At 40.6% G+C, this 19,446-nt stretch overlaps 1 protein-coding gene across 1 annotated transcript in view; it reads left to right on the top strand.

Moving 5' to 3' along the window:
- LOC142674725 (protein Atg16l2-like) overlaps positions 1-19,446 on the top strand; it is a 47,820-nt gene that overhangs the window by 14,264 nt on the left and 14,110 nt on the right. Inside the window, exons 3-9 of the mRNA XM_075847221.1 lie at positions 1,671-1,761; positions 2,023-2,096; positions 2,880-3,122; positions 8,885-8,950; positions 11,184-11,282; positions 18,086-18,148; positions 18,470-18,566. Of these exons, the coding sequence (XP_075703336.1) occupies positions 1,671-1,761; positions 2,023-2,096; positions 2,880-3,122; positions 8,885-8,950; positions 11,184-11,282; positions 18,086-18,148; positions 18,470-18,566 (733 nt within the window). The remainder of the gene's footprint in view (positions 1-1,670; positions 1,762-2,022; positions 2,097-2,879; positions 3,123-8,884; positions 8,951-11,183; positions 11,283-18,085; positions 18,149-18,469; positions 18,567-19,446) is intronic.

Genomic DNA, 19,446 nt, shown 5'->3' with positions numbered 1-19,446 from the left:
GTATCTAATCCTATTATGTGTGATACTGTCTTTATACCCTGTGTATCTAATCCTATCATGTGTGATACTGTCTGCTGAGCCTCTGTATCTAATCCTACAATGTGTGATACTGTCTGCTGAGCTGTGTATCTAATCCTATCATGTGTGATACTGTCTGCTGAGCTGTATCTAATCCTATCATGTGTGATACTGTCTGCTGAGCTGCTGTATCTAATCCTATCATGTGTGATACTGTCTGCTGAGCTGTGTATCTAATCCTATCATGTGTGATACCGTCTGCTGAGCCGTGTATCTAATCCTATCATGTGTGATACTGTCTGCTGAGCTGTGTATCTAATCCTATCATGTGTGATACTGTCTGCTGAGCTGTGTATCTAATCCTATCATGTGTGATACTATCTGCTGAGCCACTGTATCTAATCCTATCATGTGTGATACTGTCTGCTGAGCTGTGTATCTAATCCTATCATGTGTGATACTGTCTGCTGAGCTGTGTATCTAATCCTAACATGTGTGATACTGTCTGCTGAGCTGTGTATCTAATCCTATCATGTGTGATACTGTCTGCTGAGCCGCTGTATCTAATCCTATCATGTGTGATACTGTCTGCTGAGCTGTGTATCTAATCCTATCATGTGTGATACTGTCTGCTGAGCTGTGTATCTAATCCTATCATGTGTGATACTGTCTGCTGAGCCACTGTATCTAATCCTATCATGTGTGATACTGTCTGCTGAGCTGTGTATCTAATCCTATCATGTGTGATACTGTCTGCTGAGCTGTGTATCTAATCCTATCATGTGTGATACTGTCTGCTGGTCTGTATCTAATCCTATCATGTGTGATACTGTCTGCTGAGCCGTGTATCTAATCCTATCATGTGTGATACTGTGTGCTGGTCTGTATCTAATCCTATCATGTGTGATACTGTCTGCTGAGCTGTGTATCTAATCCTATCATGTGTGATACTGTCTGCTGAGCTGTGTATCTAATCCTATCATGTGTGATACTGTCTGCTGGTCTGTATCTAATCCTATCATGTGTGATACTGTCTGCTGAGCCGTGTATCTAATCCTATCATGTGTGATACTGTGTGCTGGTCTGTATCTAATCCTATCATGTGTGATACTGTCTGCTGAGCTGTGTATCTAATCCTATCATGTGTGATACTGTGTGCTGGTCTGTATCTAATCCTATCATGTGTGATACTGTCTGCTGAGCTGTGTATCTAATCCTATCATGTGTGATACTGTGTGCTGGTCTGTATCTAATCCTATCATGTGTGATACTGTCTGCTGAGCTGTGTATCTAATCCTATCATGTGTGATACTGTCTGCTGAGCTGTGTATCTAATCCTATCATGTGTGATACTGTCTGCTGGTCTGTATCTAATCCTATCATGTGTGATACTGTCTGCTGAGCCGTGTATCTAATCCTATCATGTGTGATACTGTGTGCTGGTCTGTATCTAATCCTATCATGTGTGATACTGTCTGCTGAGCTGTGTATCTAATCCTATCATGTGTGATACTGTGTGCTGGTCTGTATCTAATCCTATCATGTGTGATACTGTCTCAGATTTTCCATTATGAATTCTCCTTTTATATTGGAGTTTGGTGGCTCCCTCTAGTGTTCACAGCTGATTTCTGTTCCCGTTTCATATGCTGCAGGATTATACCGACCGTGTTGCGCGGCGCTGGATCAGAAGCTCCGCCCACGTTACAGAAGGAGATCTCCGAGCTCAGAGATTATAATGGAGAGGTAAATGCTCTGCTGCTATTATAGGGGCGGCCGCTGAGAAGACGGAGGTTCCCTATCTGCTGTGTGACCCGCTCTTATATATTCCCCAATAGATTTAATATCACCTTATATATATTCCTGTGCCCGATCCCTCCGTGTATAGTCCGGACCTTCCTTCTCTAGGCTGCGTGACTTTCTGATAATCCGGAATGTTTGATAATCCGGCGCCTGTGATTTCCTTGCGCTGCTTGTCTCCATGTGGTGACTTTGTTGTGGTTGCAGTTGGCCTATGAAGCCTGCGAGCTGAAGAAGGAGGCGCAAGAGCGGGACGAGGAGCTGAAGAGGCAGAAGTGCAGGTGCGCGGACCCCGGGGTTCTCCCCTCAGTCTAAGTCTTGTGTCTCTAGATCTCAGCTGCACTCTCCCCACTAGGCGGCGCCTCCACCGCTTATCTTACTGCTCTCAGAATCTCCCATCCCCCTAATATCCAGGAAGCTGTGCTATAAGGCGCTGTTTGCAGGACCCTCATACTGTCCGGCTGCTTTCTGGGGTAACACACCAGGATAAGCCCCGGACACATCAGAAGTTCATGTTGCATAGTCTTCCTATCTTGAGCTACGTTGTGTCTTCTACTCCAGTCACATCCAGAGCTGCAGTCACAATTCTGCTGGTTTCTTGCTATTTGGGAACGGTGCAACGTAGCTGCTCAGGTGATGGTGACACAGCTTGAGATCTTTAGTGACATGTTTAACTACTCTGGGCAAATAAATGACTTTGTTTCCAAGGGCAGCTACGAGAATTGTGAATGCAGCTCTGGATGTGATTGGAGTATAAAACATGATTTTATTCCAAGTCAATTCAAAATAAGTACAGCAAAGTATTCACAAAGTTAAATAAAAATCCACCTGCCGCATCCTCAGTGGCTCACACCTCTGCTCTGCCCCTCATTCCATACTTTACACTGCAGCACTGCTCTGTCAGGGCACAACCCTGATCAGTCACTGATACGTCTGAGTTAATCGGGCATTGACCTGTCTGTTTAGAGGTTCCTTCTGCTCCCCTGTCCTCATCCCTATGCTTTTCACTGCAGCTCTGCTCTACCTATAGAGTTCTTACATCTTCTTCCTCTGTTCCTCTCCAGCATCTCCTTCCTCTCTGTCCTGGTGGAAGATCACAAACATCAGCATCAATGTCTGGAGAATGAGATGGTCCAAATGGTCGGCTCCAATGCTGACCTGAAGGAAGACTATGACCAGCTGTTGACTCGGCGCCTCCTGGTGGAGGGGAGACTTCATGACGCTGAGGAGGAGAAACGAGAGCTGGAGGAGGCTCTGACCAAGAAGAAAGCGATGGAGGCCGAACAGCAGAACAACTTCAATCAGAGGTGATCACCTGAGTTCTGGCCTGCTGACCCCAGATGGGGGTCCTGATTGTGGGGGCTGCGGAGGGCGGGCACTTATTTTATGGGGGTAAACCTAAAACAGGTTTTTTTTTTATGTCAGTCACAGTTTTCTATTTACCAATTCAAGCGCTTAAAGGGGTCGTCCAGTTTTGAGCAGACTTTTTTTTTTGAGGAGGTGGAGCTTTCACTAGTGGCCTGTTCATTCATTTCAGTAAGTGGTTTACAAGATCCAGCATGTGAGGTTGTCACAGCTCCGCCCCTTTACTAATCTGACGGAATAGGGTATATAATCTTGTGGAACAGCACCTCAAGTTAAGACCTCAAAACTGTACAAGGGTTACCTCCCCCCATTATAACTCCTCCCCCATTATAACTCCTCCCCCATTATAACTCCTCCCCCATTATAACTCCTCCCTCATTATAACCCCTCCCTCATTATAACCCCTCCCCCATTATCACACTCCTCCCCCATTATCACTCCTCCCCCATTATCACTCCTCCCCCATTATCACTCTCCCTCCATTATCACTCCTCCCTCCATTATCACTCCCCCCCCTCATTATTATCACTCCCCCCTCATTATCATCACTCCTCCCCCCCCTCATTATCATCACTCCTCCCCCCTCATTATCATCACTCCTCACCCCATTATTATCACTCCTCCCCCCCATTATCATCACTCCTCCCCCCCTCATTATCATCACTCCTCACCCCCTCATTATCATTACTCCTCACCCCCTCATTATCATCACTCCTCCCCCCCTCATTATCATCACTCCTCCCCCCTCATTATCATCACTCCTCCCCCCTCATTATCATCACTCCTCCCCCCTCATTATCATCACTCCTCCCTCCCTCATTATCATCACTCCTCCCCCCCTCATTATTATCACTCCTCCCCCCCTCATTATTATCACTCCTCCCCCCCTCATTATTATCACTCCTCCCCCCCCTCATTATTATCACTCCTCCCCCCCCTCATTATTATCACTCCTCCCCCCTCATTATTATCACTCCTCCCCCCTCATTATTATCACTCCCCCCCCTCATTATCATCACTCCTCCCCCCCTCATTATTATCACTCCTCCCCCCCTCATTATTATCACTCCCCCCCCATTATTATCACTCCCCCCCCATTATTATCACTCCCCCCTCATTATTATCACTCCTCCCCCTCATTATTATCACTCCTCCCCCCATTATCACTCCCCCCTCATTATTATCACTCCTCCCCCCCCTCATTATTATCACTCCTCCCCCCCCATTATCATCTCCTCCCCCCCTCATTATCATCACTCCTCCCCCCTCATTATCACTCCTCCCCCATTATTATCACTCCTCCCCCCATTGATTATCACTCCTCCCTCATTATTATCACTCCTCCCCATTATCATCACTCCTCCCCCCCATTATTATCACTCCTCCCCCCCTCATTATCACTCCCCCCCTCATTATTATCACTCCTCCCCCCCTTATTATCACTCCTCCCCCCCTCATTATTATCACTCCTCCCCCCTCATTATTATCACTCCTCCCCCCCTCATTATTATCACTCCTCCCCCCCTCATTATTATCACTCCCCCCCCTCATTATTATCACTCCTCCCCCCCTTATTATCACTCCTCCCCCCCTTATTATCACTCCTCCCCCCCTCATTATTATCACTCCTCCCCCCCTCATTATTATCACTCCTCCCCCCCTCATTATTATCACTCCTCCCTCCCTCATTATCATCACTCCTCCCTCCCTCATTATTATCACTCCTCCCCCCTCATTATTATCACTCCTCCCCCCTCATTATTATCACTCCTCCCCCCTCATTATTATCACTCCTCCCCCCTCATTATTATCACACCTCCCCCCTCATTATTATCACTCCTCCCCCCTCATTATTATCACTCCTCCCCCCCTCATTATTATCACTCCTCCCCCCCTCATTATTATCACTCCTCCCCCCTCATTATTATCACTCCCCCCCTCATTATTATCACTCCCCCCCTCATTATTATCACTCCCCCCCTCATTATCATCACTCCCCCCCCCTCATTATCATCACTCCCCCCCCCCTCATTATCATCACTCCTCCCCCCCTCATTATCATCACTCCTCCCCCCCTCATTATTATCACTCCTCCCCTCCTCATTATTATCACTCCCCCCTCATTATTATCACTCCTCCCCCCTCATTATTATCACTCCTCCCCCCTCATTATTATCACTCCTCCCCCCCTCATTATTATCACTCCTCCCCCCTCATTATTATCACTCCCCCCCTCATTATTATCACTCCTCCCCCCCTTATTATCACTCCTCCCCCCCTTATTATCACTCCTCCCCCCTTATTATCACTCCTCCCCCCCTTATTATCACTCCTCCCCCCCTTATTATCACTCCTCCCCCCCTTATCACTCCTCCCCCCCCTTATTATCACTCCTCCCCCCCTCATTATTATCACTCCTCCCCCATTATTATCACTCACCCCCTCATTATCATCACTCCTCCCCCCCTTATTATCATTCCCCCCTCATTATTATCACTCACCCCCTCATTATCATCACTCCTCCCCCCCTCATTATTATCACTCCCCCCCCCCTCATTATTATCACTCCTCCCCTCCTCATTATCATCACTCTCCCCTCCTCATTATCATCACTCCTCCCCTCCTCATTATCATCACTCCTCCCCCCCTCATTATCATCACTCCTCCCCCCTCATTATCACTCCTCCCCCCTCATTATTATCACTCCTCCCCCCCTCATTATCACTCCCCCCCTCATTATTATCACTCCTCCCCCCCTCATTATTATCACTCCTCCCCCCCTCATTATTATCACTCCTCCCCCATTATTATCACTCCTCCCCCCCTCATTATCACTCCTCCCCCCCTTATTATCACTCCCCCCCCCTTATTATCACTCCCCCCCATTATTATCACTCCTCCCCCCCTCATTATTATCACTCCTCCCCCCCTCATTATTATCACTCCTCCCCCCCTCATTATTATCACTCCTCCCCCCCTCATTATTATCACTCCTCCCCCCCTCATTATTATCACTCCTCCCCCCTCATTATTATCACTCCTCCCCCCTCATTATTATCACCTCCTCCCCCCCTCATTATTATCACTCCTCCCCCCCTCATTATTATCACTCCTCCCCCCTCATTATTATCACTCCTCCCCCCCTTATCACTCCCCCCCCTTATCACTCCCCCCCCTCATTATTATCACTCCTCCCCCCCTCATTATCATCACTCCTCCCCCCCTCATTATCATCACTCCTCCCCCCCTCATTATTATCACTCCTCCCCCCTCATTATTATCACTCCTCCCCCCCCTCATTATTATCACTCCTCCCCCCCTCATTATTATCACTCCTCCCCCCTCATTATTATCACTCCTCCCCCCCTCATTATTATCACTCCTCCCCCCCCTCATTATTATCACTCCTCCCCCCCCTCATTATTATCACTCCCCCCCTCATTATTATCACTCCCCCCCCTCATTATTATCACTCCTCCCCCCCTCATTATCATCACTCCTCCCCCCTCATTATTATCACTCCTCCCCCCTCATTATTATCACTCCTCCCCCCTCATTATTATCACTCCTCCCCCCTCATTATTATCACTCCCCCCCCTCATTATTATCACTCCTCCCCCCTCATTATTATCACTCCTCCCCCCTCATTATTATCACTCCTCCCCCCTCATTATTATCACTCCCCCCCCTCATTATTATCACTCCCCCCCTCATTATCATCACTCCTCCCCCCTCATTATCATCACTCCTCCCCCCTCATTATTATCACTCCTCCCCCCCTCATTATTATCACTCCCCCCCTCATTATTATCACTCCCCCCCCCCCATTATTATCACTCCTCCCCCCCTTATTATCACTCCCCCCCTTATTATCACTCCCCCCCTCATTATCATCACTCCCCCCCTCATTATTATCACTCCTCCCCCCATTATCACTCCTCCCCCCATTATCACTCCCCCCCTCATTATTATCACTCCTCCCCCCCCATTATCATCTCCTCCCCCCCCTCATTATCATCACTCCTCCCCTCCTCATTATCATCACTCCTCCCCCCTCATTATCATCACTCCTCCCCCCCTCATTATCATCACTCCTCCCCCCCTCATTATCATCACTCCTCCCCCCTCATTATCACTCCTCCCCCCTCATTATCACTCCTCCCCCCTCATTATTATCACTCCTCCCCCCCTCATTATCACTCCCCCCCTCATTATTATCACTCCTCCCCCCCTCATTATTATCACTCCTCCCCCCCTCATTATTATCACTCCTCCCCCCCTCATTATTATCACTCCTCCCCCATTATTATCACTCCTCCCCCATTATTATCACTCCTCCCCCCCTCATTATCACTCCTCCCCCCCTTATTATCACTCCCTCCCCTTATTATCACTCCCCCCCCCCATTATTATCACTCCTCCCCCCCTCATTATTATCACTCCTCCCCCCCTCATTATTATCACTCCCCCCCCTCATTATTATCACTCCTCCCCCCCTCATTATCACTCCTCCCCCCCTTATTATCACCCCCTCCCCTTATTATCACTCCTCCCCCCCTCATTATCACTCCTCCCCCCCTTATTATCACCCCCTCCCCTTATTATCACTCCCCCCCCCATTATTATCACTCCTCCCCCCCTCATTATTATCACTCCTCCCCCCCTCATTATTATCACTCCCCCCCTCATTATCATCACTCCTCCCCCCCTCATTATCATCACTCCTCCCCCCCTTATCACTCCCCCCCCCTTATCACTCCCCCCCCCCTTATCACTCCCCCCCCCCTTATCACTCCCCCCCCCCTTTATTATCACTCCTCCCCCCCTCATTATTATCGCTCCCCCCCCCTCATTATTATCGCTCCCCCCCCCTCATTATTATCGCTCCCCCCCTCATTATTATCGCTCCCCCCCTCATTATTATCGCTCCCCCCCTCATTATTATCGCTCCCCCCCCCCTCATTATTATCGCTCCTCCCCCCCTCATTATTATCGCTCCTCCCCCCCTCATTATTATCGCTCCTCCCCCCCTCATTATTATCGCTCCTCCCCCCCTCATTATTATCGCTCCTCCCCCCCTCATTATTATCGCTCCTCCCCCCCTCATTATTATCACTCCTCCCCCCCTCATTATTATCACTCCTCCCCCCCCTCATTATTATCACTCCTCCCCCCTCATTATCATCACTCCTCCCCCCTCATTATCATCACTCCTCCCCCCTCATTATCATCACTCCTCCCCCCTCATTATGATCACTCCTCCCCCCCCCTCATTATTATCACTCCTCCCCCCCTCATTATTATCACTCCTCCCCCCCCCCCCTCATTATTATCACTCCTCCCCCCAGCTTGGGATTGGTTGGGTCTTGAGATGTCGTCGGCTGTGTCACGTTATGCTCATCTACGAGGGTCTGTCTGCCATGTGTGACCCCTGGGGAGATTATATAGAGATAATAGAAGGGACCCCACATCAGGACCTTCATTAATAACTGGAGCCAACAATGTCGCTGCTCGTAGTTCCCCCACAATGGTGACTCCCAGTAACAGAATCCCTCACTCTCTGCTCCTCACTGGGGGTCTCTGGTCAGTGTACCCCCAGCGATCGAATGCATCCATCAGCGCGCCCCCGGCGGTGGTCGGCTCGCCCCCGGCAGTCGGTATTCCCGCTCCTTATATGAACGCTGGGTTTGTTTCCTTTGTGCAGGTGGAGGGATGAGCTGTGGATTCGCGTGGTGAATAAAGCGTTACGTAAGACGGTCAGTGCTGAGGGGTGAGTAACCAGGAGACGCCGATCAAGAAGGAACTTACACAAGATTATTAATACTCTGTTACTCCTCCGGGAACAGCTCCAATTATGAACAATTAATTAATGTGCTTATCTTGACTTACATCAAGTCTTCTACTCCAGTCACATCCAGAGCTGCATTCACAATTCTTATGTTGGCACCCAGGCAGGAGCTCGGATCTCACTGCTGCCCTCTCCTGGTTCAATTCCTTGATTGAGCACTTTGTGTTTGGGTGAATTGTGGGAGATGTAGTGTTTGTATTCGGCTCCGTACTATACATCAATATGCAGCGCGCTGTACGTTATACGAGATTAGCGCAGCTGTTCGGGATGTGCCCTTTAGCACAGTGCCAGCTGCATCCAAGTGGCAGCTCTGGGTGTGACTACAGCAATAAAACATTATGTAACATAATTGTAAATGCAGCTCTGGATGTGACAAGAGCAAGAAGACAATATAACAGGATTGTGAATGCAGCTTTGTATGTTACTAGAGCAATAGGACATTCTGTAACAGCAGGATTATGAATGCAGCTCTGGCTTTGATTGCAGTATAAATGCGTAACAGCAGGATTATAAATGCAGCTCTAGATGTGACTGGAGTATAAGATATGTAACAGCAGGATTATAAATGCAGCTCTAGATGTGACTGGGGTATAAGATATGTAACAGCAGGATTGTGAATGCAGCCCTGGATTGGACTAGAGCAAAAATAAATTCTGTAACAGCAGGATTGTGAATGCAGCTCTAGACGTGACAGGAGTAATAAGACAATATAACAGGATTGTGAATGCAGCTTTGGGTGTTACTAGAGTAATAGGAAATTCTGTAACAGCGGGATTGTGAATGCAGCTCTGGATTTGATTGGAGTATAAGATGCGTAACAGCAATATTGTGAATGCAGCTCTGGATGTGACTGGAGTTACCCATCATCACTGGCAGAGTTAACCTGTGAAGTGCTGCTCCGAGGTTGTGGATGGGTCTTTGTAGAACCAGCAAGGTCTCCGATGGCTTTTTATTGTAGAGTCGAGTCCGGCGACTCCTCGCCGATCCTCTGGTCAGTGTGTTGGCCTCGCGCCATCCCGTCTATATCGGTCACACTTGGTGTGGCGGCTTCGCTCCTGTGTGTCAGGCAGAGGTTTACAGACGTACCCTATGAGACCCTTTTATGTCTATGGAGCTATATTACCATAATATGGGGAGCTTGCAGTATCGCCCCCTTGTGGTTTTCCAGTGATATGGACTGCAGTATAACCCCCCAGCCCATTGATTTGTGAAATGCCTGAATTCTCCTGAGGTGGCGCTGCAGGGAGTTGCTGTCGGCTTCCCTCACAGATTACAGCCGATCACTTGGGGGTCCCAACAGAAGGTCAACCCGCTGTCCACCTATCATTGGGGATTATAATAACAAAACGGATTGTCTAAAGTGGACAATCTCTTTAACTGAAGCCACAAAGCTGTACGCTGAACCCCGAAGCCGCTGCCGCTACAATTATATCAATTTTAGACAATCCTCTGCACCCCAGACTGATACATTGTTACCAAGTATCAGGACAGGAGATTGACTAGAGGGGATACAATTGTAACAAACTTTCAGCTTCTCGATGAATTTGGTCTATACAGTTTCTGGGTGTGAACAGAAATGTTCCCATTCACTGACAGCAAGCAGACTTCTTGAAAAGTGTGAAGAATTAAAATATGTAAGATATTCCGTGGTATTTAAGGTGGAAGCTGAAAGACATGAGCTGAATCCTTCACTAAGTCAGTTTTGAACTATAGAATAGGAAATCTTCAAGGGTAAAATTCGCTTCCCCTGCAAAAAATATAAGAAATGATCGGCCAATAAGAACGTCCCCTGCGATGTCTGAGGCATTAACTCCGCCAACTGCGCGTGTCCAAGATCCTTCAGAAACGTTTACATTTCTTCACTTCTCGGTTACTCTCTAATTGAAAGTATCTGGAAAATGCCACTTGTACCAGCTCACATCCAAGGAAGGAAACGGGCGGCCGTCCCACAACAGACCAACATCTGCCCCATGTGGCCGGGGGTGTAAATGACGTCCATTGAATTCACTGATCGCTTGATGGGAGTGATGGAAACTTTTTTGCTTTAGTTACTGATTTTGTATAGTGTACGTGCTGCGTGTAGAGGATACACAAGCTGAACTGAGATCGATCTTATGTCACACGGGATTACTCGCAGTATTTCTTCTGGTTTTAGAGATCTTCATCAAAAACACTTGGCAGATTCACGTGACTGTAGCAGCCTGGAGATGTCAGGAAGCCAGAAAATAGATAAAAACTCCCACAGGAAGTCCAGGTGAGTGGAAACCAAATACAAAGCTTAATTAACTAGAATATAACTACTATAATACTGCCCCCTATATACAAGACTATAACTACTATAATACTGCTCCTATACACAAGAATATAACTACTATAATACTGCCCCCTATATACAAGAATATAACTACTATAATACTGCCCCTATATACAAGAATATAACTACTATAATACTGCCCCTATATACAAGAATATAACTACTATAATACTGCTCCTATACACAAGAATATAACTACTATAATACTGCTCCTATATACAAGAATATAACTACTATAATACTGCTCCTATACACAAGAATATAACTACTATAATACTGCCTCCTATATACAAGAATATAACTAATATAATACTGCTCCTATATACAAGAATATAACTACTATAATACTGCTCCCTTTATACAAGAATATAACTACTATAATACTGCCCCCTATATACAAGAATATAACTACTATAATACTGCCCCCTATATACAAGAATATAACTTCTATAATACTGCCCCCTATGTACAAGAATATAACTACTATAATACTACCCCCTATATACAAGAATATAACTACTATAATACTGTCCCCTATATCCAAGAATATAACTACTATAATACTGCCTCCTATATACAAGAATATAACTAATATAATACTGCTCCTATATACAAGAATATAACTACTATAATACTGCCTCCTATATACAAGAATATAACTACTATAATACTGTCCCCTATATCCAAGAATATAACTACTATAATACTGCCTCCTATATACAAGAATATAACTAATATAATACTGCTCCTATATACAAGAATATAACTACTATAATACTGCCTCCTATATACAAGAATATAACTACTATAATACTGCTCCCTTTATACAAGAATATAACTACTATAATACTGCCCCCTATATACAAGAATATAACTACTATAATACTGCCCCCTATATTCAAGAATATAACTTCTATAATACTGCCCCCTATGTACAAGAATATAACTACTATAATACTACCCCCTATATACAAGAATATAACTACTATAATACTGCCCCTATATACAAGAATATAACTACTATAATACTGCTCCTATATACAAGAATATAACTACTATAATACTGCCCCTATGTACAAGAATATAACTACTATAATACTGCTCCCTATATACAAGAATATAACTACTATAATACTGCTCCTATACACAAGAATATAACTACTATAATACTGCTCCTATATACAAGAATATAACTACTATAATACTGCCTCCTATATACTAGAGTATAATTACTATAATACTGCTCCTATATACAAGAATATAACTACTATAATACTGCCCCCCTATATACAAGAATATAACTACTATAATACTGCCCCCTATATACAAGAATATAACTACTATAATACTACCCCTATATACAAGAATATAACTACTATAATACTGCTCCTATATACAAGAATATAACTACTATAATACTGCCCCCTATATACAAGAATATAACTACTATAATACTGCCCCCTATATACAAGAATATAACTACTATAATACTGCCCCCTATATACAAGAATATAACTACTATAATACTGCTCCTATATACAAGAATATAACTACTATAATACTGCCCCCTATATACAAGAATATAACTACTATAATAATGCTCCTATATACAAGTATATAACTACTATAATACTGCCCCTATATACAAGAATATAACTACTATAATACTGCCCCCTATATACAAGACTATAACTACTATAATACTGCCTCCTATATGCAAGAGTATATCTACTATAATACTGCCCTCTATACAAGAATATAACTACTATAATACTGCCCCTATATACAAGAATATAACTACTACAATACTGCTCCTATATACAAGAATATAACTACTATAATACTGCCCCCTATATACAAGAATATAACTACTATAATACTGCCCCTATATACAAGAATATAACTACTATAATACTGCCCCCTATATACAAGAATATAACTACTATAATACTGCCCCTATATACAAGAATATAACTACTATAATACTGCCCCCTATATACAAGAATATAACTACTATAATACTGCCCCCTATATACAAGAATATAACTTCTATAATACTGCCCCCTATGTACAAGAATATAACTACTATAATACTACCCCCTATATACAAGAATATAACTACTATAATACTGTCCCCTATATCCAAGAATATAACTACTATAATACTGCCTCCTATATACAAGAATATAACGAATATAATACTGCTCCTATATACAAGAATATAACTACTATAATACTGCCTCCTATATACAAGAATATAACTACTATAATACTGTCCCCTATATCCAAGAATATAACTACTATAATACTGCCTCCTATATACAAGAATATAACTAATATAATACTGCTCCTATATCCAAGAATATAACTACTATAATACTGCCTCCTATATACAAGAATATAACTAATATAATACTGCTCCTATATACAAGAATATAACTACTATAATACTGCCCCTATATACAAGAATATAACTACTATAATACTGCTCCTATATACAAGAATATAACTACTATAATACTGCCCTCTATATACAAGAATATAACTACTATAATACTGCCCCTATATACAAGAATATAACTACTATAATACTGCTCCTATATACAAGAATATAACTACTATAATACTGCTCCTATATACAAGAATATAACTACTATAATACTGCCCCCTATATACAAGAATATAACTACTATAATACTGCTCCTATATACAAGAATATAACTACTATAATACTGCCCCCTATATACAAGACTATAACTACTATAATACTGCTCCTATATACAAGAATATAACTACTATAATACTGCCACTATATACAAGAATATAACTACTATAATACTGCTCCTATACAAGAATATAACTACTATAATACTGCTCCTATACAAGAATATAACTACTATAATACTGCTCCTATATACAAGAATATAACTACTATAATACTGGCCCTATATACAAGAATATAACTACTATAATACTGCCCCTATATACAAGAATATAACTACTGTAATACTGCCCCTATATACAAGAATATAACTACTATAATACTGCCCCCTACATACAAGAATATATCTACTATAATACTGCCCCTATATACAAGAATATAACTACTATAATACTGCTCCTGTATACAAGAATATAACTACTATAATACTGCCCCTATATACAAGAATATAACTACTATAATACTGCTCCCTATATACAAGAATATAACTACTATAATACTGCCCCTATATACAAGAATATAACTACTATAATACTGCCCCTATATACAAGAATATAACTACGATAATACTGCCCCCTATATACAAAAATATAACTACTATAATACTGCTCCTATATACAAGAATATAACTACTATAATACTGCCCCTATATACAAGAATATAACTACTGTAATACTGCCCCTATATACAAGAATATAACTACTATAATACTGCCCCCTACATACAAGAATATATCTACTATAATACTGCCCCTATATACAAGAATATAACTACTATAATACTGCTCCTGTATACAAGAGTATAACTACTATAATACTGCCCCTATATACAAGAATATAACTACTATAATACTGCTCCCTATATACAAGAATATAACTACTATAATACTGCCCCTATATACAAGAATATAACTACTATAGTACTGCTCCTATATACAAGAATATAACTACTATAATACTGCCCCTATATACAAGAATATAACTACGATAATACTGCCCCCTATATACAAAAATATAACTACTATAATACTGCTCCTATATAGAAGAATATAACTACTATAATACTGCCACTATATACAAGAATATAACTACTATAATACTGCTCCTATATATAAGAATATAACTACTATAATACTGCTCCTATATACAAGAATATAACTACTATAATACTGCCTCCTATATACAAGAATATAACTACTATAATACTGCCTCCTATATACAAGAATATAACTACTATAATACTGTCCTCTATATACAAGAATATAACTACTATAATACTGCTCCTATATACAAGAATATAACTACTATAATACTGCTCCTATATACAAGAATATAACTACTATAATATTGCTCCTATATACAAGAATATAACTACTATAATACTGCCCCTATATACAAGAATATAACTACTATAATACTGCCTCCTATATACAAGAATATAACTACTATAATACTACCCCTATATACAAGAATATAACTACTATAATACTGCTCCTATATACAAGAATATAACTACTATAATACTGCTCCTATATACAAGAATATAACTACTATAATACTGCTCCTATATACAAGAATATAACTACTATAATACTGCCACTATATACAAGAATATAACTACTATAATACTGCTCCTATATACAAGAATATAACTACTATAATACTGCCCCTATATACAAGAATATAACTACTATAATACTGCCCCCTATATACAAGAATATAACTACTATAATACTGCCCCCTATATACAAGAATATAACTACTATAATACTGCCCTCTATATACAAGAATATAACTACTATAATACTGCTCCTATATACAAGAATATAACTACTATAATATTGCTCCTATATACAAGAATATAACTACTATAATACTGCCCCTATATACAAGAATATAACTACTATAATACTGCCCCCTATATACAAGAATATAACTACTATAATACTACCCCTATATACAAGAATATAACTACTATAATACTGCTCCTATATACAAGAATATAACTACTATAATACTGCCCCTATATACAAGAATATAACTACTATAATACTGCCCCTATATACAAGAATATAACTACTATAATACTGCTCCCTATATACAAGAATATAACTACTATAATACTGCCTCTATATACAAGATAATAACTACTATAATACTGCCCTTATATACAAGAATATAACTACTATAATACTGCCCCTATATACAAGAATATAACTACTATAATACTGCTCCCTATATACAAGAATATAACTACTATAATACTGCTCCTATATACAAGAATATAACTACTATAATACTGCTCCTATATACAAGAATATAACTACTATAATACTGCTCCTATATACAAGAATATAACTAATATAATACTGCTCCTATATACAAGAATATAACTAATATAATACTGTCCACTATATACAAGAATACAACTACTATAATACTGCTCCTATATACAAGAATACAACTACTATAATACTGCTCCTATATACAAGAATATAACTACTATAATACTGCCCCCTATATACAAGAATATAACTACTATAATACTACCCCTATATACAAGAATATAACTACTATAATACTGCTCCTATATACAAGAATATAACTACTATAATACTGCCCCTATATACAAGAATATAACTACTATAATACTGCCCCTATATACAAGAATATAACTACTATAATACTGCTCCCTATATACAAGAATATAACTACTATAATACTGCTCCTATATACAAGAATATAACTACTATAATATTGCTCCTATATACAAGAATATAACTACTATAATACTGTCCCCTATATACAAGAATATAACTACTATAATACTGTCCCCTATATACAAGAATATAACTACTATAATACTGCTCCTATATACAAGAATATAACTACTATAATACTGCCTCCTATATACAAGAATATAACGACTAATACTGCTCCTATATACAAGAATATAACTACTATAATACTGCTCCTATATACAAGAATATAACTACTATAATACTGCCTCCTATATACAAGAATATACCTACTATAATACTGCCCCTATATACAAGAATATAACTACTATAATACTGTCCCCTATATACAAGAATATAACTACTATAATACTGCCCCTATATACAAGAATATAACTACTATAATACTGCCCCCTATATACAAGAATATAACTACTATAATACTGTCCCCTATATACAAGAATATAACTACTATAATACTGCCCCTATATACAAGAATATAACTACTATAATACTGCCCCCTATATACAAGAATATAACTACTATAATACTGCCCCTATATACAAGAATATAACTACTATAATACTGCCCCCTATATACAAGAATATAACTACTATAATACTGTCCCCTATATACAAGAATATAACTACTATAATACTGCCTCCTATATACAAGAATATAACGACTAATACTGCTCCTATATACAAGAATATAACTACTATAATACTGCTCCTATATACAAGAATATAACTACTATAATACTGCCTCCTATATACAAGAATATACCTACTATAATACTGCCCCTATATACAAGAATATACCTACTATAATACTGTCCCCTATATACAAGAATATAACTACTATAATAGTGCCCCCTATATACAAGAATATAACTACTATAATACTTATCCTATATACAAGAATATAACTACTATAATACTGCTCCTATATACAAGAATATAACTACTATAATACTGCCTCCTATATACAAGAATATAACTACTATAATACTGCCCCTATATACAAGAATATAACTACTATAATACTGCCCCCTATATACAAGAATATAACTACTATAATACTGCTCCTATATACAAGAATATAACTACTATAATACTGCTCCTATATACAAGACTATAACTACTATAATGCTTCCCCTATATACAAGAATATAACTACTATAATACTGCCTCGTGTATAAGCAATGTGTGTATTATGTATAGATTTGTTTAGGATTCTATATATATATTTAGGATTCCTTCGCTTCTGTGATTTGTTTTTCAGGTCTCAGTCTATGATTGCTTTGGGTTCGTCAAAATTCATGGGAGCTTTAAAAAGTTTGTTTGAGTGAGTATATGTTATAGACTGCTATATAACCCACTGTTTAGAATGTAAATCTCAGGAGCAGATTTTAGGTGGTCTCAGTGGTCATTCATCCACGCTTGTTGTGGTTTATGGTTTGGACCAGTCTTTGTACCCATGGCGGTCCCCCTTTTCCTCGGCATGTCATAATAGGTAACTTTGAATGGCTTTGCTGGAGCCCAACATTAACACCTTACAAAAATGGCAACTAAATAAAATGTGACAACTTCCTCATTGGTCTTCTTGTTGGGGGAGGGTATTTTCATCCTCAATGTCTGAAGAGTGAATCTCTCATTTTATCCTTAGTTTTCGGAAACAGGATTACAGTGTGGATGATGAGTGGTGTCATACCTCCCCTGTATGTGTTTTCTGCTGCCTACCAAAAAGAGCCCTCTACAGTAAGGTAAGAGCGCCCCCTGTCTGTACAGAACTAGTATAAGTTATCTTTAGCTGCTATAATATTGTGGGGTTCACCTACCCCTCATTCAAGATGGTATAGATGTTAGATGTTTGGTTGCTGCCCAATAATTACCCAGAAGACATTTATCCAGCCCTTGCAACAGACATCATCACTGCATATAGTGTCTGTCCACCTTCTATACTGTTTATGTTAAAATGTATTCTAGATATGTTGAGTCACTGTGTACATACATGACATGACTTATCCTGTACTGATCCTGAGTTACATCCTGTATTATACTCCAGAGCTGTACTCACTATTCTGCTGGTGGAGTCACTGTGTACATACATTACATTACTTATCCTGTACTGATCCTGAGTTACATCCTGTATTATACTCCAGAGCTGCACTCACTATTCTGCTGGTGGAGTCACTGTGTACATACATTACTTATCCTGTACTGATCCTGAGTTATATCATGTATTATACTCCAGAGCTGCAGTCACTATTCTGCAGGTGTAGTCACTGTGTACATACATGACATGACTTATCCTGTACTGATCCTGAGTTATATCCTGTATTATACTCCAGAGCTGCACCCACTATTCTGCTGGTGGAGTCACTGTGTACATACATGACATTACTTATCCTGTACTGATCCTGAGTTACATCCTGTATTATACTCCAGAGCTGCACTCACTATTCTGCTGATGGAGTCACTGTGTACATACATTACATTACTTATCCTGTACTAATCCTGAGTTACATCCTGTATTATACTCCAGAGCTGCACTCACTATTCTGCTGGTGGAGTCACTGTGTACATACATTACATTACTTATCCTGTACTGATCCTGAGTTATATCCTGTATTATACTCCAGA

The sequence above is a fragment of the Rhinoderma darwinii genome (assembly GCF_050947455.1).
Source record: "Rhinoderma darwinii isolate aRhiDar2 chromosome 2 unlocalized genomic scaffold, aRhiDar2.hap1 SUPER_2_unloc_2, whole genome shotgun sequence".
Lineage (NCBI taxonomy): Eukaryota > Metazoa > Chordata > Amphibia > Anura > Rhinodermatidae > Rhinoderma > Rhinoderma darwinii.
This window is presented reverse-complemented; position numbering and strand designations above follow the sequence as displayed.